We start from the raw sequence: 25980 nt of genomic DNA on the forward strand, positions 1-25980 counted from the left end.
GAGATTCTTTCACTCATTTATATTACCTACCTGGTACTCTTGTAATCATTTGGAGCCTATGTCCCCTCCAATAGGTTACTCTGGAAAGCACACGGGGAAGAAGGACTGAGGTCTGTCTTTTACATACTCAGAATCCGTAATTTGAGAGCTAACATATTGCTATGGTCTGAATGTCTGTGTCCCCCTAAAATTCATGCTGAAATCCCAATGCCTGATGTGATGGTATTTAGGAAGTGACGCCTTTGGGAAGTGCTTAAGTCATGAAGTGGAAGCCTCATGAATGGGATTAATCCTTATAAAATAGCTCCAGAGAGATTCCTAACCCCTTCCATCACGTGAGGACGCAGCAAGAAGGCAGCAGCTATGAACCAGGAAGAGGGCCCTCGCCAGAAAGTAATCATGCTGGCACCTCCAGAACTGTAAGCAATAACTTTCTGTTGTTGATAAGCCACTCAGTCTGTGGTATCATAGCAGCCTGAAAAGACTAAAACAGTTGTTTCCATTTAATTTTGGGTTGACTTTCTAAATTAATACTTAGAAGGAAGTAAAATTTTGTCAGTTATTCTTAAATATGTATCTGCTATTAGTTCAACATGCACATTTTCAGTAAACCCTGGTCTCTATACTACCAGCAACTGGAGAAAAATTACCTCTGACCTGGAGGAAAGGGGAAGGAGGATTTTTAATAGGTTCATGAATAGGGCAAGTCTCATGGAAATGAACTACAGAAGATGCCTGATGTCCTTCACATGGGTTGAAGCTTATGATGAATTCTCTGGAAATCACTTTTCCTGTATGCAGAGCAAACAGCTGCTTGCTGGTCTTTCTGTGGCGAATTAGCAAATTCTCTAAGAGCTTTGAATTTAGGAGGGGAAGGAGGAACTAATATCCTACTTTCCTGCTGGAGTTCTGAATCTTTTCACTGATTGGCGTGTGTATGATGGGGCTGGGAGCCCCGAAAAGAACTTGAGAGTCTGGCACGAATATTTTGGGAAAGGAAGGATAAAAGACAATTTTAGTTCCATCAGACTCCCTCTTTCCCTGCTTGTATTACAGGAGCAGACCATGTCCTTTGGGATAGCAACTTTCTGAGGAGAATGTATGATTGTCATAGAATATATATCTTTCTTTTTCTGTGACACAAGATGATCACCAGTATCCTTCTCAACATTCAGATTTTGTGACATCTGAATGACTCATCTCAGAGGCTCAGTTTCTTCATCTGTAAATTGGGGATGATATCAGTATCTACTGTATAACATCAGTTATTTGGAGGATTAAATAACCAATATTTGTGTGCACCTCATTAATTTTAAAAAATGAAATACTTTCCTTGAAGAGCGACTATTATTGTGGCAGAGAAAGGGAAACGCGTGTTTACTGGAAGGAAATACTGTTAGCAGGACAAGAAAACCATGGTTGTTAGCCAAAGTTAAGGACCGACGGAACCGTACACCCAGTCCTTCACTGTTGTCGCTCCGGACCTTTTTCCGGTTGTACCTCGGACCCTGCTCTCCCCGCCCTCGGGAAATGAAATCCTGATCACGCTGCCAGTGCATGCTGGGAGTTGGAGTCCCCTTTCTAAAGGCTGCGGGTGGCGGTGATATCAGCGGCGTCGCCGGGAGCCGCCAGCACGTGGCGGGAAGGGGCGGCGCGCGCTAGCTGTCGGCTCCCGGGAGCGGCAGGAGCTGCCCGCTTTCGCGCCTCCAGTCGTGTTGCCCTCCCGACATGCCCGAGGAGGCGGGCTTCCCGCCGGGCAAGAGATTCCGGCCGGGCGCCGGGCCTTTGAGGCGCGCCGGGTCCTGCCCTCACGGGCGGCGAATGGTGATGCTGCTGACCGCGGGCGGCGGCGGCGGCGGCGGAGGTGGCCGGAGGCAGCAGCCACCCCTGGCCCAGCCCTCGGTCAGCCCCTACCGTGAGGCCGTGGAGCTGCAGCGCCGGAGTCTGCCCATCTTCCAGGCGCGGGGGCAGCTGTTGGCCCAGCTCCGAAACCTCGACAGCGCCGTCCTCCTCGGTGAGTGACCGCGCCGGCGCGTCCTTCCTCTCTCCCCGTTCGAGCTCCGCGAGAACAGCTTTTCTTAGGTGTTTCTCCCCGTCTTTCACTCGTTTCTACAACAAACCTGACTGCCTTTTCTGTTCGGGGCCAGGAGAGGGGCCTCGGAGGAGTCAGACAAGCCCGTTCTGGAGGTGCTCACAGCCGGTGCGAGTGACTCGCGCCTTCGGCAAAGACTCGCCTTCTGTGCGGAAGGGTAGAGGGACGCAGCGGGAACTTTGGGAGCTTGGAAGAGTGGATCTGAGCCAGTCGGGGAGGGAGGCGTTGGACGCAGAGGAGAGAGCCTGCAGCATAAGAGACAAAGTGGAGGCGAGAGACGGTCCGGTCTGACGGAAGTAGCAGTTTCTGGTGCATGAATTAAGAAGCAGAGTTGAGGGCCGGGGACCAGTTACAAGGGGCTTTGATCCCCAACGTTTAAGTAAGAGGAGCTCCTGAAGGACCGAGAGGATGAGCCTCCAAAGAGGTGAAGGAGATCCAGGAGAGCTGATAACCTAAGGAACAGAGTTGTAAGAGGAAGGGAGTGAACAGATGCAACAATGAAAATGGGGACCCAAAAAGTGCCCACTGGATTGGATGCGAGGTATCAATTGGGGATCGAGTTGAGCGCTGTTTCGGCAGAGCTCTGGGAGCTGATTTGTCACTGGGCCGAGGAGTAGGTAGGAGGTGAGGGCATGAAGGCAGTGGGAGCAGGCTTCTGTTTTGACAAAAAGGAGGGGGACCTAGAGGAACTTCCAGATATTCATAGGTTCAGGGGAAGAACTCAGTAGAGAAGGAGGTTGAAGATGCAAAGCGGGCACTAATAGAGCAGAGACAGAGGGCATGGGGAACGGGGGCCCTTGGCAACAAGGGCTAGATGCAGAGCGGGCCTGGATATCCAAGAGGAGGATGGATATCCAAGAGGCTGGGGGGCTGGAGAAAGGAGGTAAGAATGGGGGTGACTGCAGAAAAGCTTGCAGGGGGAAGTGGCGGGAGATCACCTTTGAGGACTTCACTTTCCTATGAAGTAGGCACGGGAGCTCTGATGAGGATGGGCGTTACAGGGTCCTTGGGGAGGACGGGGGCAAAAGAAGGGCTGCAGAAACAAGAACAAGGATCAGCGGTGGTGCTGGTGCTCAGGTGCATTTAGCCCCACGGCAAACTCAGGTCAGTGTCAGCACAGTTGGGTTAGGTTACTATAGCAACGCTCAGTTTCTTGGTGTAGGAGCAAAAAAGATGGACAGGGAGACATTGATCCCGGTTTGGGTTTTGCCTGATGAACTCAGCAGGAGGAGTGTAGAATAATCAAATTCTTCGTCCGTGATTTGTGTCTGGGTCAGGAAGGATGAGCAGTCAGAGGGGAGAAAATGGAAGAACCACAGGACTGTAGGACTCTGTGAGGTCAGGGAGGGGTACTGGTAGCTGTGGGGGGAGGGATGCACAGGTTTACAGTTCTTTGTTGTGACTGGGCACTGGGAAGGGAACACAGGAGGGTAGAAAATAAGGTTGGGTGCTTACTGTATGCAGATGCTCAAGTACATGGAAGAGACGGACAGGCCATCTCTGCCCCCCAGAGGCCTCTGATATTGGAGGGGGACAGAAACGTTTAAATGCTTTCACACAGTGTAGGGTGATCAGTGATGGACGAGATGAACAAGGCTCTAAGGAACACAGAGGAGGCAGCGCAGCCCCTGGGGGGAGAGTTTGAGGTCTAACGCATGTACAGTTTGTCACGCAGGCAGCGTGGGGGCAGATATTTCATAATAGTGTGGGCAAAGTCAGAGGGTTTGAAAGGAGGCGGCTGGCTGGGGAATGGTGAGGAGTTAGCTGTGGCTGCAGTGTAGGAGCAGATGTCTCTCTTCATGGCAGTGCATTTACATCTCGTTTATCCCTTTGAAAAGTAGGACATTTTTATATAACGTTTGTATTCCATTGTATGTTCTTACTATACTGGTTACTGTTGCTGACCACTTACGTTGTTTCTAATTTTTGGGTGTCATGAGCAAAGTTGACTAAAACTCTTTTGAAGCTGTATTTTTATACACATCTTTATTTCCTTAGAATCAGTTCCTGCAAGTGGAATTGTGGGTCAGAGAGTACAACATTTTAAAGATTTTCCTAGTATAATGTGGCCCTCCAAGAAACAATCCCAATTAACACTCTGCTGGCAGTACATGTGGGTACACATTTTCCCGTGGCTTTATCAGCTTAGAGTATTTTCTTATCTTTTCCTTCTGACTTTGATCTGTTTTGTGAAGTATGTTTCAGTTTGCATTTTTAATTTTGATGTGGACCATTTTTTTTTTTAGACCGCATTGGGTCTTCTTTGAGGTGCTTGGGCTTCTCATTGCGGTGGCTTCTCTTGTTGCGGAGCACGGGCTGTAGGCGCGGGGGTGTCAGTAGTTGTGGCATGCAGGCTCAGTAGTTGTGGCTCGTGGGCTCTGGGGCACGTCAATTTGCATTTAAATGAGACTTTTTTCTTTCCTAGGGGAAACCGGCTCTGGGAAGACAACGCAGATCCCTCAGTACCTGTATGAAGGGGGGATTGGCCGCCAGGCCATCATTGCCGTGACCCAGCCTCGTCGAGTGGCTGCTATCTCTCTGGCTACCAGAGTCTCAGACGAGAAGAGAACCGAACTCGGGAAGCTGGTACCTAACTTCCTTCTTTACTGACAGTTCTTGGTCCCCTAACCCCCACTCCCGGCCCCCTGACTTTTATTTTTCTGAACAAGACTACTTATACATCTCAAGCTTCTTTCTTGCCACAATTGTTTCAGCCTCTCTCAGAGTTCTTTACCAGTTCCTAAGAGATCAGAGGGTCTGTCAGTCTCACTTGCTTTGCTTTCAAAATCTGTTGGCAACTTGGATAAATTAGCTGTTTTTTTCCTGAGCACTTTTTTTTTTTTTTTTTTTTTTTGCGGTACGCGGGCCTCTCACTGTTGTGGCCTCTCCCGTTGCGGAGCACAGGCTCCGGACACGCAGGCTCAACGGCCATGGCTCACGGGTCCAGCCGCTCCGCGGCATGTGGGGTCTTCCCGGACCGGGGCACGAACCCGTGTCCCCTGCATCGGCAGGTGGACTCTCAACCACTGCGCCACCAGGGAAGCCCTTCCTGAGCACTTTCAAGGCTTCGGTAACATCTGCTAAGTCTTTTATCTACATTTCTTTCTACAAACTTGTAAGCATTTTTCTAGTATATAGGTGGGTATTGAGAATGAGTCCCAGAACTGTATATAAGTCAGATTTATTCGTGTTTGTGTGGGTCTCTACCCATTTGACTTAAAAACGTCTTGGACATCTTTTCATGTGTGTACATAGCTTCACTTGAAACTATGAAGTTGCTGGGAGGAGGAGGCTAGTTTTAAATTCTTTGTAGTGTTTATCATCATTGCAGTTGAAGGCGTGTGTCCATTGCCTTGGGAGCAGGGCAGGGTCGGAGTTGGTCCTGTTCGCTGCGATAGCACCAGTGCCTGGCACCGTGCTGGATACACTGGGTGCTGAACACACGTTTGCTGAGTGAATGAGTGATCTCTCCACACAGGTTGGCTACACGGTGCGCTTCGACGATGTCACCTCGGAGGACACCAAGATCAAGTTCCTGACGGATGGCATGCTTCTGCGCGAGGCCATTTCAGACTCCCTGCTTCGGAAGTACAGCTGCGTCATTTTGGATGAAGCCCATGAACGGACTATCCACACGGATGTGCTCTTTGGGGTGGTGAAAGCTGCCCAGAAGAGGCGAAAGGAGCTGGGGAAGCTGCCTCTCAAAGTAGGTGCAGCCTGTGCTGCTGAGGGACCCAGGGCAGTGGGCATGGGGGGGCGCGGGCCTCCTCGGCAGCCTTCAGGTCTCAGCAGGGGCACAAAAAGGCTGGTCCAAGCTTGTCCCCATCCTCCGCCCCTGTCTCGCACACAGGTGATTGTGATGTCGGCCACGATGGACGTGGACCTGTTCTCCCAGTATTTCAGCGGAGCCCCCGTCCTCTACCTGGAGGGCCGGCAGCACCCGATCCAGATTTTCTACACCAAGCAGCCCCAGCACGATTACCTGCACGCGGCCCTGGTCTCTGTCTTCCAGATCCACCAGGTAGGCACCGGGGTGCAGATTCCTGGGAAGGCCTGTTTGACCTCGAGCATTCAGCCTTGAACAGGAAAGCTGCCGAACGAAACCATTCTGTGAGCTGTGTCCTGAAGTTGAATATGGAGTTCGTTTGCCATGTCCATATTTTTATCCTTTTTCTCAGTGTCTTTTTTTTTTTTCTCTAAAAAAAATAATTCAACCCTGACCAGCATCTTTCCTCAGCTGAGCCAGAAAACGTCCATATGTTAAAGCAGTGGCTTGCAGGCATATTTTGATTGGAACCCCCAATAAGACACACATTTTATATTGCAACCCAGGACACAATGTGTAGAACTGAAGTGAGTCTTAGGAAACACAGTCTCCTTTTACTACATGTGATGTCCTCTGGTATTTGCTGTCTCATTGAAAAAAACCAAAAAGTTGGTGTATTAACCAATAATGGGTTGCAATTTAGAGTTTTCTTAAAAAAAACAAAAAACTGTACAGAGAAACATTTCAAATATTTTTTTCATTTTATTAAACGTTTACTTAAAAATTCGAGTGATTAAATCTCATTTTTTGGTTTAATTTGTATAAAATCGACTGTTTTTACCTTTCCATTAAGTTTCTGAAAAAATCTAGAAGCCGACTTTTGAAAGCTAATTTTTATTTTAAGCTCAGTGATGGGTATATAGTTTAAAGTTTAAGAAGTCAAGTACTTAGTTCTAAAAAGCTCATAAAAAAAAACAGGAACTGCTTTCACTTTCCCAGCCCAGATCCTGCTCTTGAAGGTACACCTTCAATTTCTTAACTGTTTCCCTTGGATGTTACTTTCCTGTTTCTGAAACATCCTCTCAAATGATCATATCAGGGGCTTCCTTGGTGGCGCAGTGGTTGAGAGTCCGCCTGCCAAAGCAGGGGACGCAGGTTCGTGCTCCGGTCCGGGAAGATCCCACGTGCCGCGGAGCAGCTGGGCCCGTGAGCCATGGCCGCTGAGCCTGCACGTCCAGAGCCTGTGCTCCACAACGGGAGAGGCCACAACAGTGAGAGGCCCTCGTACTGCCAAAAAAAAAAAAAAAAAAGATCATATCAGGATGTCTTTTTTTTTTTAATTAATTAATTTATTTTTGGCTGCGTTGGGTCTTTGTTGTTGCACGTGGGCTTTCTCTAGTTGCGGCGAGCGGGGGCTACTCTTCATTGCAGTGCGCGGGCTTACTGCGGTGGCTTCTCTTGCTGCGGAGCGCGGGCTCTAGGCGCACGGGCTTCAGTAGTTGTGGCTCGTGGGCTCCAGAGCGCAGGCTCAGTAGTTGTGGTGCACGGGCTTAGTTGCTCTGTGGCATGTGGGATCTTCCCAGACCAGGGCTCGAACCCGTGTTCCCTGCATTGGCAGGCGTATTCTTAACCACTGCGCCACCAGGGAAGCCCCAGGATGTCTTTTTAAATCAAATATCAGTCTTTACAATATTACAACCCTACGTTGTGCACCATCGCAGTGCCTTGTTCCACACAGTCGTACAAGTTTTCTATGTACGTACAGCCAATTTTTCCCCAAGGGTTCTAACATCTATCACATGCCAATCATGAATATTTTTTATGTGTTGAAACACAATCCACTTTTTCCCGGGTCCTTTATTTATGCTGCTTTTCTGCTCCAAACAGGTTGCTCTCCTAGGCCTCCGCACAGCTGTCCTCTTGGCTCTTCCCTCTGCCACCCTCCTGTGTCGAATCCCACGACAGCACCCCGTGTCTGCCCAGCCTCCTGGCTGCATCGGGTGGAGGAGGGGACTGGGGGGTTCAACCACACTGTACTCAGACTTCCAGCGGACACTTGGGTCCTCATGCCGGCACAAGCCCCCGAGGCTCGCTCTGAGCCCGAGCCTTTGTGGCTTCTCCAGGGAAGTGGGCACACCACTTTCCTACCACCCCGTCTGTACGCTCCCCCGTCAGGACTCCCTCTGCCCGGCCAAGTCACTCACTTCCCACCCCGTCTCTTCATCTTTCAAAAATGGGTTGAAACCCTGTCTTCCTGGGCTTACACCTTCACTGTCATTTTGATAGTATTTGGAGAAGGTCAGGGTGCCTTGTTTAGCTGCTAAAAGCAAATTTGAGGTGAGGATTTTTCATGAATAGTGCCTGCAGTGCCCTCAGGTTACATGGTAGCTCTGATGAGTCCTCCCCTTGTTGAAGCTTTGACTGTTGTAGATTTTATCCTGGGAATTCCCTGGCAGTTAGGACTCGGTGCTTTTTACTACTGGGGCCCGGGTTCAATCCCTGGTCAGGGAACTAAGATCCTACAAGCCATGCCACCAAAAAAAAAAAGATTTTATCCTTTCTGTGTGTGCGCACCTCTGAACATTTGTCCTATTAATACCAGGCTAAAAAACTACATGCACACATATAAATACATAGATAACAGATATATGTATTCATGCATAGACATATATATATATATAGACACATACACACGCACAACATATAGATAATTATTAAACATTTTTCAGTTATTTTGCCAAACAAGTACTCTACAAATTAATGTACCTGAACAGACGTCAAAGAAAGATTGGATCAGTGGGTGTGCAATTAACACTTACATGTTCTTCTCTTTGTGAGGTGAAGGATCCAGTTAAGCCTGGGCTCTCAATCCCTTGTCCACGTTCAGCGTGCTTTGGGGGTTTATGAAAGTACACTTGATGGCCTCATTCAGTTAGGGCTCCTCTTCCAGCATGAGTGCTTCCGGCCATTTCCGTGGATCAGGATTTCCCCAAGTTGTCTCTTTTGTCAGCTCCATCTTTCAAGATGATTATGAAAGGAAGGCAGCTTCATGCAGATTTTATTTGCTTGCCTGATTGTGCTTTTCATGGCATTGTTCTCGCTGCAAAAGCAATCTGGCCATCTTTCTTCAAAATCTCCTTAATTCGTTTTTAAACATAGCTGGCTAACTCGAGTACGTTGCAGCCGTGCATTCTCGGTGTGGGTTTTCTCCCAGGGGAGACACCAATGTTTAGGCTCATTTATGTCTCCAGAGTTAAGAAAAATAACTGGGAAAGTTCATCCGTGACCATTGTTCTGTGCAACCTGTGCTCCTGTCAAGGCCTAGTAATCCCACTCTGCCTTTTCTGTAGGAAGCCCCCTCCTCTCAGGACATCCTGGTGTTCCTCACTGGGCAGGAGGAGATCGAAGCCATGAGCAAGACCTGCCGGGACATTGCCAAACACCTCCCCGACGGCTGCCCCTCCATGCTGGTCCTTCCTCTCTATGCCTCCCTGCCCTACGCCCAGCAGCTGCGCGTCTTCCAGGGGGCCCCGAAGGTGAGTGCACCCCTTCTTCTGCCCAGCCCCATCCCTGGGTACCCAGACGGATGCACCAGTGGGGCCTGTGCTCCTGTCAGCAGGCTCCAGATAAGTTGTGTGGGACGGGATGTGCAGGGACCACACACATGAACTGGAAAGACGCAGGAGGGTAATGCGGGGCTGCAGACACAGCCCTCCCATGGTCAGAACAGGGAGACAGCTGTCTGGGGGTGAGGGAGAGGCAAAGGCAGAAGCCAGGGGCTCAGTGAGTGACTCTTCCAAGGTCCACCGTTAACAGAGCCTGTGTCCACAGTACGTTCCTTGGGTGCCCATGCTGTGCCAGGCACTGTGCCAGCGCTTGACACATACTGTCTCTCATCCTCTCGAGAACCGCAAGGTGGGCCACCATCCCAGTTCCGAGGCCCCAAGGGGTGAAGTGACGGTTGCCCAAGGGGCACAGGAGGTAGCTGGCAGGGCCAGGACTCCAGCCCACATCTACCTGCTTCTGAATCGTGTGCCTCTCCCACCACATCTCATTGCCTCAAAATAAACTTTTAAGGCCGAAGCATTCCCCACACCCTACCCCGCCCCGCCCCGCCCCGCCCAATTTAGTGACCAGCCATCAATATTAATGACTGTCATAATAAAAAAGTCATCTCTTCTTGCTCATGAGTGAGTTGTGACAATTCACGGTGAGGAATGTGTTTTAAAACTTCTGAATCATATGTGTGTCATATGGCTCTTTGGTTTTCTTCCTCCTTTTAGGGCTGTCGCAAAGTGATCCTTTCAACCAACATCGCTGAAACCTCCATAACCATTACAGGAATAAAATATGTAGTTGACACGGGCATGGTTAAAGCAAAGAAGTATAATCCCGGTGAGAATTTGTAGCTCCTGATGTCTCTTCTCTGTGTAGTGAGCAGCCTGTGTCCCAGTTTCCCCCAGATGATTGTCTCATGTCCGTAACTACCTGAGATTCGGGTGGCAGCACCACAGTCTAGCAGTCAGGGCCAGAAAGGCACGTGAGGCAGGAAAGAAGAGCCCAGAAGTGGCACACCTGGGGACAGATGATCAGGGACCTGGGCAGAGGGCATGCAACCCCGTCAGAAGGTAGGCGAGGATGCTGGCTCTCAGGCCAGGGACAGCCTGATACCACATCAGAGGCTTCCTCGGAAATGACATCTGAGCTAGGCTGGTTTGACCTCCAGTCTCCCAGGAAGGAAGCAGACCCCCGCAGGCTGGGGCGAGGCACTAGCTGTTTCCTGAGTGTGTGCAGTGGGCAGCTTGCTTGAAGTCATTTTTATTCAGGTCTGTTTTCTACCTTGCTTTACTCCACACAGGATTTGAGGCAACTGAAATTATGGCTCCCGAACGTTTAATTGAAATGCACTGCTAAGCCTTCAAGGGTGCTGTCATTCATGTGTGTCTCTGGGGACCACGTATGTGAAAGGGCTTGGTTCTCTAGTGCCTGGCACAAAATACACCTTTATAAGAAAATCGGTCTCATTCACTCCTAGGCGTAACAGCATTACATTGTCTCTCTTTTATAATAGGGCAGGAGGGAGGATGCAACACACAGGGGACTGGAGGCGTTTCATTTTGGGGTCATCGTTTGATGTGGGCCAACCATCCTGGTTTGCTGGAAACTGTCTCAGTTTTAGCACCGAGAGTCCCAAGTCCTGGGAGACCCCCTCAGTCCTGGGCAAACGGGGTTGTGGTCACCTGTGATCGAAGCCAAGGCCTCTGAGATCTACTCTCCTGGGTCCCTGCCCCAAGCACGAGGTCCTTCTGATGTTTTAGTCACAGGTTTCACACGGTGTTCACAGCAAAGGCCTTGCTTCACCACAGACCGGTCTGGTTTCGTGCTTTCTGATGCAGGCTGGAGCTCTTCTGGACTCGTGTGTCACAGAGAGGGTCCCCGTGTGTCACAGAGAGGGTCCCCGGCGGTCTGAGCAGTGCCTCTCATTGCCCACGCTGCAGAGTTTGTTCATGTGACGAGCAAAGCACTAACACAGGCCATTCTCCCACCAGACAGTGGCCTGGAGGTGTTAGCTGTGCAGCGGGTGTCAAAGACTCAGGCCTGGCAACGCACAGGACGGGCTGGCAGAGAGGACAGTGGTATCTGTTACCGGCTCTACACGGAGGATGAGTTTGAGAAGTTTGAGAAGATGACGGTGCCAGAGATCCAAAGGCAGGCCCAAGGGGCTCCCACACCTGCCCTTTGTCCCGAGGCTTCTGTCCCTGTGGCCCGTATCCTCCAACTGACTCTCCTTGGTGGGCGGCTCTTGCCTCGCCGGCTGGGGGGTCAGGAACACCTGCGTGAACCACCTGCGTCTCTCACACTTGCAGGTGTAACCTGGCGAGCGTGATGCTGCAGCTCCTCGCAATGAAAGTCCCAAACGTGCTCACCTTTGACTTCATGTCCAAACCATCTCCAGGTAAGTGGGGTCTTTGGGAAGGTGTACAAAATGGACAAAAGCAACCAGTGGACTCCAAAAAAAACCAACCAGGTCTTCCAGCGGTCTCCTTTTGTTTAGTATAATTTGGTGGATAACAACCTTAACTCTCAGAGAAGAAACTCAAATCATGAAAGGAAAGATGCGGTGCCGTCAGCACCATCGCGGTGCAGAATCAGCGGCTTCATGTAGGCATCACGGGCGGGTTCCGAGACCACAGGAACCAGTGAAGGTGCTCGAGGGGGTCCACAGGATACTGCAAACCTAACGAAATCGTACTTTTGCCAGCAAAAGCACTGAAAAGATTAAGTTTCTTTGCTTTTGACCGGAATTTGATGGGCCCCTGCCCTTCACTGATAATCTCTCCATGTTGGAAAAAAAAAATAATGGGGAGTTCTAATGATGGTAGCTTAGTACTTGGCATCTCTTCAACATATACCATTTTCTTTTTTTTTCCTGTCTTCTTTTTTTTAAGTAAAGAAGCGCAACTGGTTAAAAAAGTAAACAGTCGATGGGTATACAGGGCCCCTCTGTGATCTCAGTTTCCCTCCTCTACAGCAACCACTGTGAACATTTCCCAGTGTCTTCTAGAGAAAATCTTTTCAAGTACATATAGTCTTTTATTTATTTATCATATGAATTTTATTTCATCAGTCCTTGGGCACGTATATTCCATCCTCCTCCCAGACCGGGGTGCCTGCAGAAAGGGTTGTGATCGGGCGTCTCCAGCCCCAGGTGCAACAGCACTTATGGGCCATTCACGCAGCTTTCCAGCACTTCTTCCAGAAACAGGCCAAGAGCAAAGGCACCAGCCTTCAAGACTGAGATCAACTTTGCTTTTTTTTTTTTTTTGGCTGTACAGCTTGCGGAATTTTATTTCCCTGACTGGGGATCGAACCCCAGCCCTCCGCAGTGAGAGCATGTAGTCCTAACCACTGGACCGCCAGGGAATTCCATATAGTCTCTTTTTAAAACACAAATAGCAACACACATTGTGCACTGTTCTACACTTTTTTTTCTTTCTCTTGCTAAATCTCTACATACAAACGAGGCACATTCCTGTCAGGTGGAAATATCGAAGCCACACCTGTGCATCCGTTACCAGGGCTGCAAAGCCTCCGGAGGCTGCCACACTCCCCACCTCAAGTTAACCACCTCCCAGGTTTTGTCCGTGAATCCCTCACTTTTCTTGAATATTTTATTCCATGCACGTGCATTGTTTCGGTTGGCATGTTTATGCCTCGATTTCCCAGTGACCTTCCCTTTTCATTCATCATGTTTTATAAAGTTTATGTCTGATGCATTTTCATTACTAAATACTGTTCTAGTCTATGAATAAACCAAAATGCATTTATCCTTCTACCGATAGACATTGGCACATTGCTTTTTCTTTTTTTTTTTTGTCCCACCACCACTATCCCCTGCCTCTTTCCCCCCTTGGTGTCCATGTGTTTGTTCTCTACATCTGTGTCTCTATTTCTGCCCTGCAAACCTGTTCATCTGTACCATTTTTCTACATTCCACATATATGCATTAATACACGATATTTGTTTTTCTCTTTCTGACTTACTTCGCTCTGTATGACAGTCTCTAGGTCCATCCACGTCTCTGCAAATGACCCAATTTCATTCCTTTTTATGGCTGAGTAATATTCCATTGTATATATGTACCACATCTTCTGTATCCATTCATCTGGCATGGGCATTTAGGTTGCTTCCATGTCCTGGGCTATTGTAAATAGTACTGCAATGAACATTGGGGTGCATGTGTCTTTTTGAATTATGGTTTTCTCAGGGTATATGCCCAGTAGTGGGATTGCTGGGTCATATGGTAGTTCTATTTTTAGTTTTTTAAGGAACCTGCATTCTGTTCTCCATAGTGGCTGTATCAGTTTACATTCCCACCAACAGTACAAGAGGGTTCCCTTTTCTCCACACCCTCTCCAGCATTTGTTGTTTGTAGATTTTCTGATGACGCCCATTCTAACTGGTGTGAGGTGATACCTCATTGTAGTTTTGATTTGCATTTCTCTAATAATTAGCAATGTTGAGCAGCTTTTCATGTGCCTCTTGGCCATCTGTATGTCTTCTTTGGAGAAATGTCTATTTAGTTCTTCTGCCCATTTTTTTATTAGGTTGTTTGTTTTTTTAATATTGAGCTGTTTATATATTTTAGAGATTAATCCTTTGTCCATTGTTTCATTTGCAAATAGTTGCTCCCATTCTGAGGGTTGTCTTTTCATCTTGTTTATAGTTTCCTTTGCTGTACAAAAGCTTTTAAGTGTCCCATTTGTTTATTTTTGGTTTTATTTCCATTACTGTAGGAGGTGGGTCAAAAAAGATCTTTCTGTGATTTATGTCAAAGAGTGTTCTTCCTATGTTTTCCTCTAAGAGTTTTATAATGTCTGGTCTTACATTTAGGTCTTTAATCCATTTTGAGTTTATTTTTGTGTATGGTGTTAGGGAGTGTTCTAATTTCATTCTTTTACATGTAGCTGTCCAGTTTTCCCAGCACACTTATTGAAGAGACTGTCTTCTCCATTGTATATCCTTGCCTCCTTTGTCATAGATTAAGTTGACCATAGGTGTGTGGTACATTGCTTTTTTCACTTAATGTATTTTACAGATCATTTTCCCTCTGTGTAGATATTTATTACATTCTTAGGATTGCATCTTTATTCTTTAATAGGCAATGCATTTTCATGGTTCAAATTTAAAAAGAATAAGATAGTAAATAGTGTCCTTCTCACCAGGGGCCTCTGAGGCACCTGGTATTTCCATTGCTGTGTGTGTGCGTCTGGAGATGCAGGTCCCTGTACGATGTCCGAGTGTATCTGGGGGTGAAATTCATAAGTGTAACTTTGCTGGGTTTCAGATTTACACACATATTGCCAAATTGCAGGCCACTATTTAAAGAGAGTTGAGCTGAAGACAATGTTGTGCTTAACAGCTTTGAAAAGCACCTCATGGGGACAGTGTGGCTGTGGTCTTTGCTGTGGTTTGACGTAGGCTTCTCAGAAGTGCCCTGAAGTAATGAACTAGCTCCAGCTTCGTCCTGTTCTGAATGTTCGACTCCTTTTTATGTCTTTCTTTAGATCACGTTCAGGCAGCCATCGCCCAGCTGGAGCTGTTGGGTGCCCTTGAAAACAAGGACGGCCAGCTTACCCTGACTCCAATAGGAAGAAAGATGGCGGCTTTCCCGTTAGAACCCAAATTTGCCAAAGTAAATGATATCCTCTCCTCAGTCCCCTTTCTGTGTGTTACGGGTCAGCCATCCCAAAGGAGACTCCTTAACCCAGTGCTTCTAGATTAATCTTCACTTTTTCTCTTAAATAATTATTAACGCCTACTTATTAACGCCTAACTCTGACTTACGCTCAGTGTGGGATTCAAGCCATATTAAGTCATGAGCCCTACCCACATGGAATCATGCGGGGAAGGCAGCCCTCTGTTTTACAGAAAGTAGAATAACATACGTAGTCATGGTTTTAGAAACATCTGCCCCTTAAGGCTTTACAAGGGAAGCTGCAAAAGCAATATGTGGAAATACTTTATTCAGAAGCCAGGAGAAAACTAGGCTTACACAGTTTTTAATTGTGATTTGCAGACCATCCTCCTGTCCCCCAAATTCCACTGCACGGAGGAGATACTGACCATCATCTCCCTGCTGTCAGTGGACAGCGTTCTCTACAACCCCCCCTCCCGGCGGGATGAAGTGCAGGCTGTGCGGAAGAAGTTCATATCCAGCGAGGGCGATCACATCACCCTGCTTAACATCTACCGGGCCTTCAAGAACACAGGCGGAAACAAGGTAGGCCTTGTCTCTTTCCCCTTCTCAAACGATGCCTCCTTTTGGGCCTGTGAATGGCAGATGTCATTTCAGAAATGTCTGCGCGCAGGGAGGTTACCAGGGAAGGCATGATTCCCGTCTTTCCCTCTGCTTATGTTTAACTCATACCTAACGTTGGCCAGTTCGTTAAGTATTTGTTGACCCAGTTTCTTAGCTACAAAATGATTTGTTTCCCCACCTGCCCCTAACTTTCTTCATAGCAGATTTTGCTTGTATTTCAGTTCCCTGGACCAAGATGGAAAATGGCTGTATTTTCTTTCACTTATCAGTAAAATAAAACAGAATAAAATCAGTCATTGGAGGGAGTTCCCTGGTGGCCCAGTGGTTAGGATTCCGGGCTCACTGCCATGGCCCAGGTTCAATCCTTGGTCAGGGAACTGAGATCCCACAAGCCGGGTGGCGCGGCCCACCAAAAAAAAAAAAAAAAACCAGTAATTGTGCTATATATAGCATGCATGCTTTATCTGTGCTTTAATGCAAAAAAAATAGCCACCATCCAGTTTTGGTAGTTATAAACATTTTGCTGTATTTGCCTCAATTTATTTTTAAGGAAATAAAATGATCTGGACACAACAAGAGCCCTGAGCTGCCCCTTTTGCAGTCCTTCCTCCCTTCTGTAACCCCAGTCACGTCTGTCTGGGTCCTGGTGGGCAGCAAAGTGCTTTCACTTTGGATGCGCAGGCGTTGTATGCTGTAAATGCTTCTTCACGCTACCTTTTTGCAACTTGTTTCCGTCTCTTCACCTGTAGTGCCCATCCCGTCCTGGTCTCTTGTGCACAAGGGGGAGAGTTGCTCTGGGGTCAACACCCAGGAGTGGACCTGCCGGTCTTCAGGCAGCTGCATCAAGCTTTCCCAGCTGGCATGTGCGTCCACAGAGCTGTCAGCACCTCTTTATCCTCCCCGGAGTAGTGTAGAGGAGTTTCGATTTCCACCAGCCTCTCCAGCACTTAGTTGAAAGGACTTTTCGTTTTTGCCACGTTGAGGGATATGAAGTACTATCTGAGTTATTTGAAGCTGCACTGCCTTGATTCCTCAAGAGACCGAGAACCTTTGCTTAAGTTTATTGTCATTTGTAGTTAATCTTCTGTGAGTGGTCCATCCATGTCCTTTGTCGTTTTTCTACTGGAGTATTGGTCATTTTCTCACTGATTTGTAGGAGTTTATTTATTTATTTATTAATATATTCTGGAGGTAATCATTCTTTACTGGGTGTAGTGATGCAGACATCCCAGTCATTAGCTTTTTTCATCGTGACTTACCTATGGAATTTTTTGGTTCTACTTTAGTTTAAATTTTTACTGTTTTCCTTTATGGTTCATGCTTTTTGCTATAAACATATTTTCCTGTATTTATTTTTGGCAACTGAAGTTTTCCGTCTGAATTAGAACAGTGTTCTAAAAATTATGCTGGGACTTCCCTGGCAGTCCAGCGGTTAAGACTCCGTGCTTCCACTGCAGGGGGCACGGGTTTGATTCCTGGTTGGGGAGCTAAGATCCCGCATGCCGTGTGGTGCGGCCCAAAATTTTTTTTTAATTAAAAATAAAAATTGTGCTATGTTATTTTCTTTATAGAAATGAGAGGACTGTGATATCTCTTTTTTCTCCTATTCAGGATTGGTGCAAAGAGAATTTTGTCCACAGCAAGAATATGATGCTGGTAGCTGAAGTCAGATCACAGCTGAGGGATATCTGCCTAAAGGTATTCTTCCTCCTGGTGTTCACTGGGGGGCTAAGCTGTCACTTTTTCTAGGTGAAAAATTTCAGGTTGCTTATTGCAAGTGATTGCAAAAAACCCCTCTCATTGTAGGAAAATTTTTAAATAAGGAAGAAAGTAAAACTTACCCACAGCTCCACCTCTCCCCAGTTTGGTCTGTTTTTTCATAGCCCTGTTTTTATTTTATTTTTTTTTATTTATTTATTTATTTTTTGGCGGTACGCAGGCCTCTCACTGCTGTGGCCTCTCCCGTTGTGGAACACAGGCTCCGGACACGCAGGCTCAGCGGCCATGGCTCACGGGCCTAGCCACTCTGTGGCATGTGGGATCTTCCCGGACCGGGGCACGAACCCGTGTCGCCTGCATCGGCAGGCGGACTCTCAACCACTGCGCCACCAGGGAAGCCCATAGCCCTGTTTTTAAATGAATTTTTTACATCATTAGTTACATTGTATGTATAATTTATATTCAGCTTTTATAAACTTTAAAAGTGTTTTCCAATGTTATTAGAATTCTTCTTAAGGTTTGTTTTTTTAGTGGAAATATCTTTGTTATTTTTATTCAGATTACAAAAACCGTGCATAATTGTTACAGATTGATACAGTGCAGAAAATAGTGATATATAATGCAGAAAGTGTAAAAGTCTCCTTAATCCTGCCCCTCCAAAGATAAATAATAGTCTGGTGTAGATCCTTCTAGAATTTTTTCCTGTGTATGTATGTTTTTATATATGTGTGGGTATACACATATACGTGGATACATATATAAAATTTTCTTTTTTTTTTCTTTATTTTAATAGATTTTTATTGGCGTATAATTGCTTCACAATACTGTGTTAGTTTCTGTTGTACACCAAAGTGGATCAGCCATATGCATACATATAGCCCCATATCCTCTCCCTCTTGAGCCTTCCTCCCATCCTCTCTATCCCACCCCTCTAGGTCATTGCAAAGCACCAAGGTGATCTCCCTGTGCTATTCTGCTGCTTCCCACTAGCTGTCTGTTTTACATCTGGTAGTGTAAATATGTCGATGCTACTCTAAATCACCCCAGCTTCGCCCTCCCACCCCGTGTCCCCAAGTCCATTCTCTAGGTCTACATCTTTATTCCTGCCCTGCAGATAGGTTCATCAGTACCATTGTTTTTAGATTCCATATATATATGTTAGCATACGGTATTTGTCTTTCTCTTTCTGACTTACTTCACTCTCTATGACAGACTCTAGGTCCATCCATCTCACTACAAATAACTCAATTTCATTTCTTTTATAGCTGAGTAATATTCCATTGTATATATCATACCACATCTTCTTATCCATTCATCTGTCGATGGACATTTAGGTTGGTTCTGTGTCCTGGCTATTGTAAATAGTGCTGCAGTGAACATTGTGGTACATGTCTCTTTTTGAATTATGGTTTTCTCAGGGTATATGCCCAGTAGTGGGATTGCTGGGTCATATGGTAGTTCTATTTTTAGTTTTTTAAGGAAACTCCGTACTGTTTTCCATAGTGGTTGCATCAATTTACATTCCCACCAACAGTGCAGAAGGGTTCCCTTTTCACCACACCCTTTCCAGCATTTATTGTTTCTAGAGTTTTTGATAATGGCCATTCTAACCGGTGTGAGGTGATACCTCATTGTAGTTTTGATTTGCATTTCTCTAATAATTAGTGATGTTGAGCACCTTTTCATGTGTCTCTTGGCCATCTGTATGTCTTCCTTGGTGAAATGTCCATTTAGGTCTTCTGCCCTTTTTTTTTTTTTTTTAATTTATCTATTTATTTATTTTTGGCTGCATTGAGTCTTCGTTGCTGCGTGCGGGCTTTCTCTAGTTGCTGCGAGCGGGGGCTACTCTTCGTTGCGGTGCGCAGGCTTCTCATTGCGGTGACTTGTCTTTGTTGCAGAGCACAGGCTCTAGGCGCGTGGGCTCAGTAGTTGTGGAATGCAGGCTCTAGAGCTCAGGCTCAGTAGTTGTGGCGCAAGGGCTTAGTTGCTCCACTGCATGTGGGATCTTCCTGGACCAGGGCTCGAACCCATATCCCCTGCATTGGCAGGTGGATTCTTTACCACTGAGCCACCAGGGAAGTCCTTCTGCCCATTTTTTAATTGGGTTGTTTGGTTTTTTGATATTGAGCTCCATGAGCTGTTTGTATATTTTGGAGATTAATCCTTTGTTGTTTCATTTGAAAATATTTTCTCCCATTCTGAGGGTTGTCTTTTTGTCTTGTTTATGGTTTCCTTTGCTGTGCAAAAGCTTTTATGTTTAATTAAGTCCCATTTGTTTATTTTTGTTTTTATTTCCGTTACTCTAGGAGGTACATCAAAAAAGATCTTGCTGTGATTTATGTCAAAGAGTGTTTTTCCTATCTTTTCCTCTAAGAGTTTTATAGTGTCTGATATTACATTTAGGTCTTTTCCACTTGGAGTTTATTTTTGTGTATGGTGTTAGGGAGTGTTCTAAATTCATTCTTTTACATGTAGCTGTCCAGTTTTCCCAGCACCACCTATTGAAGAGGCTATCTTTTCTCCATTTTATGTTCTTGCCTTCTTTGTCTTAAATTAGGTGACCATATGTGCATGATTTTATCTCTGGGCTTTCTATCCTGTTCCATTGATATATATTTCTGTTTCTGTACCAGTACCATACAGTCTTAATTACTGTAGCTTTGTGATATAGTTTGAAGTCAGGGGGCCTGATTCCTCCAGCTCCATTTTTCTTTCTCAAGATTGCTTTGGCTATTCAGGGTCTTTTGTGTTTCCATACGAATTGTAAAATTTTTTGTTCTAATTCTGTGAAGAATGCCATTGGTAGTTCGATAGGGATTGCATTGAATATGTAGATTGCTTTGGGTAATATAGTCATTTTCACGATATTTGTTCCTCCAATCCAAGAACATGGTATATTTCTCCATCTGTTTATGTCATCTTTGATTTCTTTCATCAGTGTTTTATAGTTTTCTGAGTACAAGTCTTTCCCCTCCTTAGGCAGGTTTATTCCTGGGTATTTTATTCTTTTTGTTGCGATGGTAAATGGGATTGTTTCCTTAATTTCTCTCTCTGATTTTTTGTTGTTAGTGTATAGGAATGCCAGAGATTTCTGTGCATTAATTTTGCATCTTGCAACCTTACCAAATTCATTGATTAGTTGTAATTTTCTGGTAGCATCTTTAGGATTTTCTATGTATAGTATCTATAGTATCTATAGTTTCTATGTATTGCCGTGGCTAGGGCTTCCAAAACTATGTTGAATAAGAGTGGACATCCTTGTCTTGTTGCTGATCTTAGTGGAAATGCTTTCAGTTTTTCACCATTGAGTATGATGCTTGCTGTGGGTTTGTCCTATATAGAGCCTTTATTATGTTGAGGTAGGTTCCCTCTATGCCCATTTTCTGGAGAGTTTTTGTCATAAACAGGTGTTGAATTTTGTCAAAAGCTTTTTCTGTGTCTATTGAGATGATCATATGGTTTTTATTCCTTAATTTGTTAACGTGGTGTATCACATTGATTGATTTGCATATAGTGAAGAATCCTATGGGATGAAGCAAAAGCACTTCTAAGAGGGAAGTTTATAGCAATTCAATCTCACCTCAAGAAACAAGAAAAATCTCAAATAAGCAATCTAACCCTACACTTAAAACAACTAGAGAAAGGAGAACGAAGAAAACCCAAAGTCAGTAGAAGGAAAGAAATCATTACAATCAGAGGGGAAATAAATGAAATAAGAATGAAGAAAACAGGGCTTCCCTGGTGGCGCAGTGGTTGAGAGTCCGCCTGCCGATGCAGGGGACACGGGTTCGTGCCCCGGTCTGAGAAGATCCCACATACCGCGGAGCGGCTGGGCCCGTGAGCCATGGCTGCTGAGCCTGCGCGTCCAGAGCCTGTGCTCCGCAATGGGAGAGGCCACAACAGTGAGAGGCCCACGTACCGCAAAGAAAAAAAATGAAGAAAACAGTAGCAAAGATCAATAAAACTAAAAGCTGGTTCTTTGAGTAGATAAACAAAATTGATAAACCCTTAGCCAGATTCATCAAGAAAAAAAGGGAGAGGACACAAATCAATAAAATTAGAAATGAATAAGGAGAAATCACAACTGACACCACAGAAATGCAAAGGATTACTATATGCCAATTGAAACTGTAATTAAAACTCTTCCAACAAACAAAAGTTCAGGACCAGATGGCTTCACAGGTGAATTCTATCGAACATTTAGAGAAGAGCTAACACCAATCCTTCTCAAACTCTTCCAAAAAATTGCAGAGGGAGGAACACTCCCAAATTCATTCTACGAAGCCACCATCACCCTGATACCAAAACCAGAAAAAGATATCACAAAAAAAGAAAATTATAATCCAATATCACTGATGAACATAGATGCAAAAATCCTGAACAAAATACTAACAAACAGAATCCACCAACATGTTAAAAGGATCATACACCATGATAAAATTTTCTTTTTAAAACAAAATGTATAACACTGTGTTTTGCAATTTGCTTTTTTCCACTTGGAGTACTTCTTGAATACTTTGTGTCTAGGCTGTCTTGCAGTGCCTGCATATGTCAATCTCGTTCTTTTTAGTGACTTCATAGCATTTCACTGTATTCACTACAGTTTATTTAGCCAAGCCCCTAATGGTGATGATTTAGGTTATGCTGTAATCATCATCTTCCTACATAAATGTCTGTGCTCTAGTACACATAGAATGAACTTTTAGATGGGGAGTTTAGATTTTCATAGACATTGCCAAATCATCAACCAACAAGTTTCCTACGAGCTTATATTCCCTCTTAGAGGACATAATGTTTATATATTCAATGGCTATGACGCGCCACATTTTACCTCAAAGGTGGGCTTGTCTGTGTTCGCGTTCTCCTGTGTTGAGCACTGAGAGAGTGTCTACTTTTTGCTGCTGTGAGCAACTCTGTGGTGACTGTCTTCGTGTGTAAGGCGTCTTTTGAGACAGCCCACGTCGCGGACCATCCGCACGTCCCTAGGGGACAGTTGTCACCCTTACCCAGGCCTGTGCCTGATGCCAGCGGCCCATTGTTAGCACTAGAGTGACTTCTTCTCATAGTAGCGTGCTGTGTTCTGCATTATACCATTTTCGAACCCTTCTTGTACTTGAACAGCTCTCCTGCCACACCATCCCTTGGCTGCATGAGTTCCCTCATTTTCTATTGACAGTAGACGTGGTGCTCCTCCAGCAGCACTGATCTCAGGTGTTGCAGGCAGCCGCCCGGGTGTCAGCCTCCACCGTGGGCCGTGCACCCTGGACTGCGCTGGGGGCACGTGGCTCCATCCACCACGGGTGGCGGCACAGTACTCAGGTCTGGGGTCTTCTCCATGTCTCGCTTCCTCCCGAACCAGATGTCCATGCCGATCCTGTCGTCGCGAGGGGACACAGAGAGCGTCCGCCGCTGCCTGGCGCACAGCCTCTTCATGAGCACCGCCGAGCTGCAGCCCGACGGGTCCTATGCCACCACGGACACCCACCAGCCCGTGGCCATCCACCCCTCGTCCGTCCTCTTCCACTGCAAGCCGGCCTGCGTCGTATACACGGAGCTGCTCTTCACCAACAAGTGCTACATGCGCGACCTGTGCGTGGTGGACGCCGAGTGGCTGTACGAGGCTGCCCCCGACTTCTTCAGGAGGAAGCTGAGGGCCTCCAGGAACTGAGCCGCCCGGGGCGGGAGCTGGGCTGCAGCTGGCCTCGCCGCGGACTCTCAGGCTGGCACCCAGAGAGGCCGCGGTCGTATCGGGCGGATTATGCCCGGCCTCTGGGAGCTTGAAAGCATCTTTGTCTAAACTCCTCAAACTGAACCACACAGACATGCAGCGACCTTGGAGACTTCAAAATGATGCTTTCAGTTCTTGCTGGGCGACTTTGGGTGACTTAGTTAACTTCTGAGCCTCAGTTTCCCTATCTGCCAAGTGGGGGTGATAATAATAATACTTACAGGGTTGGGGTCATGAGGTTTAGAGCAAATGAAAGGAAAGTACCCAGAGCTGTGCCTGCCCACGGTAAACACGCCGTGGATCGTGAGCCGTGGAGCTTGGTTGCTGTTACTGCTTTTCTACATGATGTGAAGCAGGTACAACAAACCCCGCTGAGTTCCCAAGAGTGAGGGGGATCATCTGGAAAGGGGACCACCAGATGTCACAGAGCTGTTGACCTGGGATCTGTTTTAACTTCTATCTGCATATGGACTTTTATAACAGAAAACGCAAGAGATTAACTTCTGTTTCAGGAGGGAGGTGCTTTGGGGCCATAAACACTTGAGCCTAAGGTGCGTCTCTGAGCTGAGCTTACGGCATTTCTCCTCTGGCCCTGCGGTGGGCGGAGGTGAGAACACAGGCAGCTTTGGCTCATCCATCACCTCATCTAGTGTTTATGTTCTTTTATCTTATTTATTTCCTACGGTCATTTTTTCCTTCTTAGGGACCTGGGGACAGCCTGGCTTTGCCACTCGCCCCTCTCTAGCCCTCATTTTCCATATTTGTCAGAGGGGATTAGAGGGTCTCCACAGTCTCTTCCTGTTTTCATATTTTGAGGAGGGAAAAGACACCAAAAGTCCTTCTTAGCTATTTAATTATCAAAAGCAAATAATCTTTCCCCAGAGAATGCTATGCCCTAGAAGATGCCAAGATTTAGCCCTTTTATTGTGCTTAATTGGTCAGAACACACATGTGCAGTGTTTTGGTTATTCCTTTACTTAATAGAGGCCTAGGATGTTTAGGGTTCAAAAGGTATTGGTAAAAGAAAATACAATTTTTAATAAAATGTTCAAAAGGTATTGGTAAAAGAAAATATTGTATTTTTAATAAAACGTTCATCCTGCTGGTAAAAAATTAGGAGTGGGGTAATTTACTATGTTCCTCAGCAAATTATATAGAGGTATTCTCTGGGGCAAGTAAAATTTAGCTTTTAATCATTTATGTCCAGCTCAAGTACCTGAACCGTTTCAGGAAATGTATATTTTTTCTGGCAGCAATTAAGGGGTAAATAGCGTCTATGTTTCTGTACAGAAATATGTTTGTCACTAACATTCTGGTAGAGTTTTCATACAGTAGTTTTTTATTGGGCTTTTTAAAAAGTTAACTTTTAACATAGCTGCTCAGGGATTAAATCAGATTGGAAAAGCCGGTCTGACTCTCCGTATTACTACAAAGAAATCCGTGGTTGTTTACATTGAGCTGCAGGGGATAGATAAGTACACTTTAAACTTTCTTAAGAAAGTTAAATGTTTCACAGTGATGTTGCAATCTAACCTTGAGCTTCTCTTTTCAATCCTACAATCTCCAGTGGTGTGCCACCTTTTTTCCAACCTGTGAAATCCATATCTAGGTGAATCACTAGCTCCCTTGAGCAGCTTCATGTAAATAGATGCACTCCAAGCAGATCCCATGCCTCAGATGTTTGTCTTCTGCTTCTAGTAATCATGGAGTGTGAAACCCCCAGAGCAGCATAGATCTAAGAACTGCCAACACCCAGTTCTTGGTAAAAACCTTTGGTAAAGAGATGCCAGAATGGAGACAGGTTTTTGCTCTGTGGATAAGACAGGTTATGTACTGTGATGCATAAATCCATTTAATCCAGCTGTGAAGAAATGCTTAGAACTGTGGCCAGGCATCTAAGATACCATTCCTTGTGCATAGAAGGAAACACTGCACCTGTGGGGAAGCAAGAATTTTATTATATTTTATTTGATCAGAATATTATAACTTGCAGCAAAAAAAAATCTAGTTGGTTCAGGTTTATGTTGTATTTTGAGAGTCTGTTCTTGTTCAAACAGAGATAGCTCTAAAGAAGCACTGGCTCTTGCATATAATGCTCAGATTTGCACATGACTATCAAGTCCATTAAAAGTGAATCTTGTACATGTGTGAGGCTTCTTTCTTGGGTCTCCTTTCCCTTATTCACAGAATGCTGTTTAGAATATATTAAGTATATCTTTGCCACTTGATTTGGGAAGACTTACTTTCTTGCTACCTTATATATCGTATGTGTCCTGGTAAGGTAGGAACATTAGTTCTTAACCTAAATTTAATGTAAGCTGTGGCTTCTTGCTCCCAGAAAAATAATATCCCATCAGAACCTGGGTGTAAGTTTGGAGGGTTGCAGGAATTAACCAGGGCTCTTGCCTTTAGGAGCTCCGGGTCTGGTGGGGGTGAGGGTCAGCTGCCAGGTAAGCCAGCAGTGCCAGGAGGTTTCTGCTGAGAAAAGAATGAAGCACAGGGACCGGGTCGCACAGGCATGAGTCTGTTTTTCAGGGAAGAGAGGAGGAAGTTCCAGGAAGGCCTCTTATGGGAGGTGATCCCGGAGGCTGGTCTTTGGGAGTTGGTGGTGGCAAGAGTGCATTCCACGAAGTCATAGAAAGCCTGGCCGTGCTTGAGAACAGGAGATGGAAATCTGGAGAGTGTAAGCAGCCACTGGAGAGAACGGATTTTGGCCAATTAAACAGCAAGCCTGGGACGCCAGACTCAAGCCGACTCAGCTAAAGAAGTTCAGGAATCGGATTCCAGGCCTCCCCGCGAGGCCACACCGGAGGCCACCAGCAGAGGGCGCATTCCCGCCCGCTGTGCCTTCG

At 46.0% G+C, this 25980-nt stretch overlaps 1 protein-coding gene across 2 annotated transcripts; it reads left to right on the forward strand.

The window, feature by feature from the left end:
* The first annotated feature begins 1539 nt into the window (after nt 1–1539).
* Nucleotides 1540–25262, forward strand: DHX33 (DEAH-box helicase 33). 2 transcript variants are annotated; one of them, XM_030861647.3, is made up of 12 exons: nt 1540–2014; nt 4518–4678; nt 5571–5798; nt 5943–6113; nt 9209–9394; nt 10142–10253; nt 11408–11567; nt 11726–11814; nt 14927–15054; nt 15439–15642; nt 17293–17379; nt 22760–25262. In XM_030861647.3, the coding sequence occupies exons 1-12, from the start codon at nt 1729–1731 to the stop codon at nt 23066–23068; spliced, it is 2121 nt and encodes a 706-aa protein (XP_030717507.2). In that variant the 5' UTR covers nt 1540–1728; the 3' UTR covers nt 23069–25262. The 2 variants fall into 2 exon arrangements, with proteins under 2 accessions (XP_030717507.2, XP_030717508.2); XM_030861648.3 differs by lacking the exon at nt 1540–2014 and adding an exon at nt 2061–2633.
* The last annotated feature ends 718 nt before the right edge of the window (nt 25263–25980 follow it).

The sequence above is a fragment of the Globicephala melas genome, chromosome 20, assembly GCF_963455315.2.
Source record: "Globicephala melas chromosome 20, mGloMel1.2, whole genome shotgun sequence".
Lineage (NCBI taxonomy): Eukaryota > Metazoa > Chordata > Mammalia > Artiodactyla > Delphinidae > Globicephala > Globicephala melas.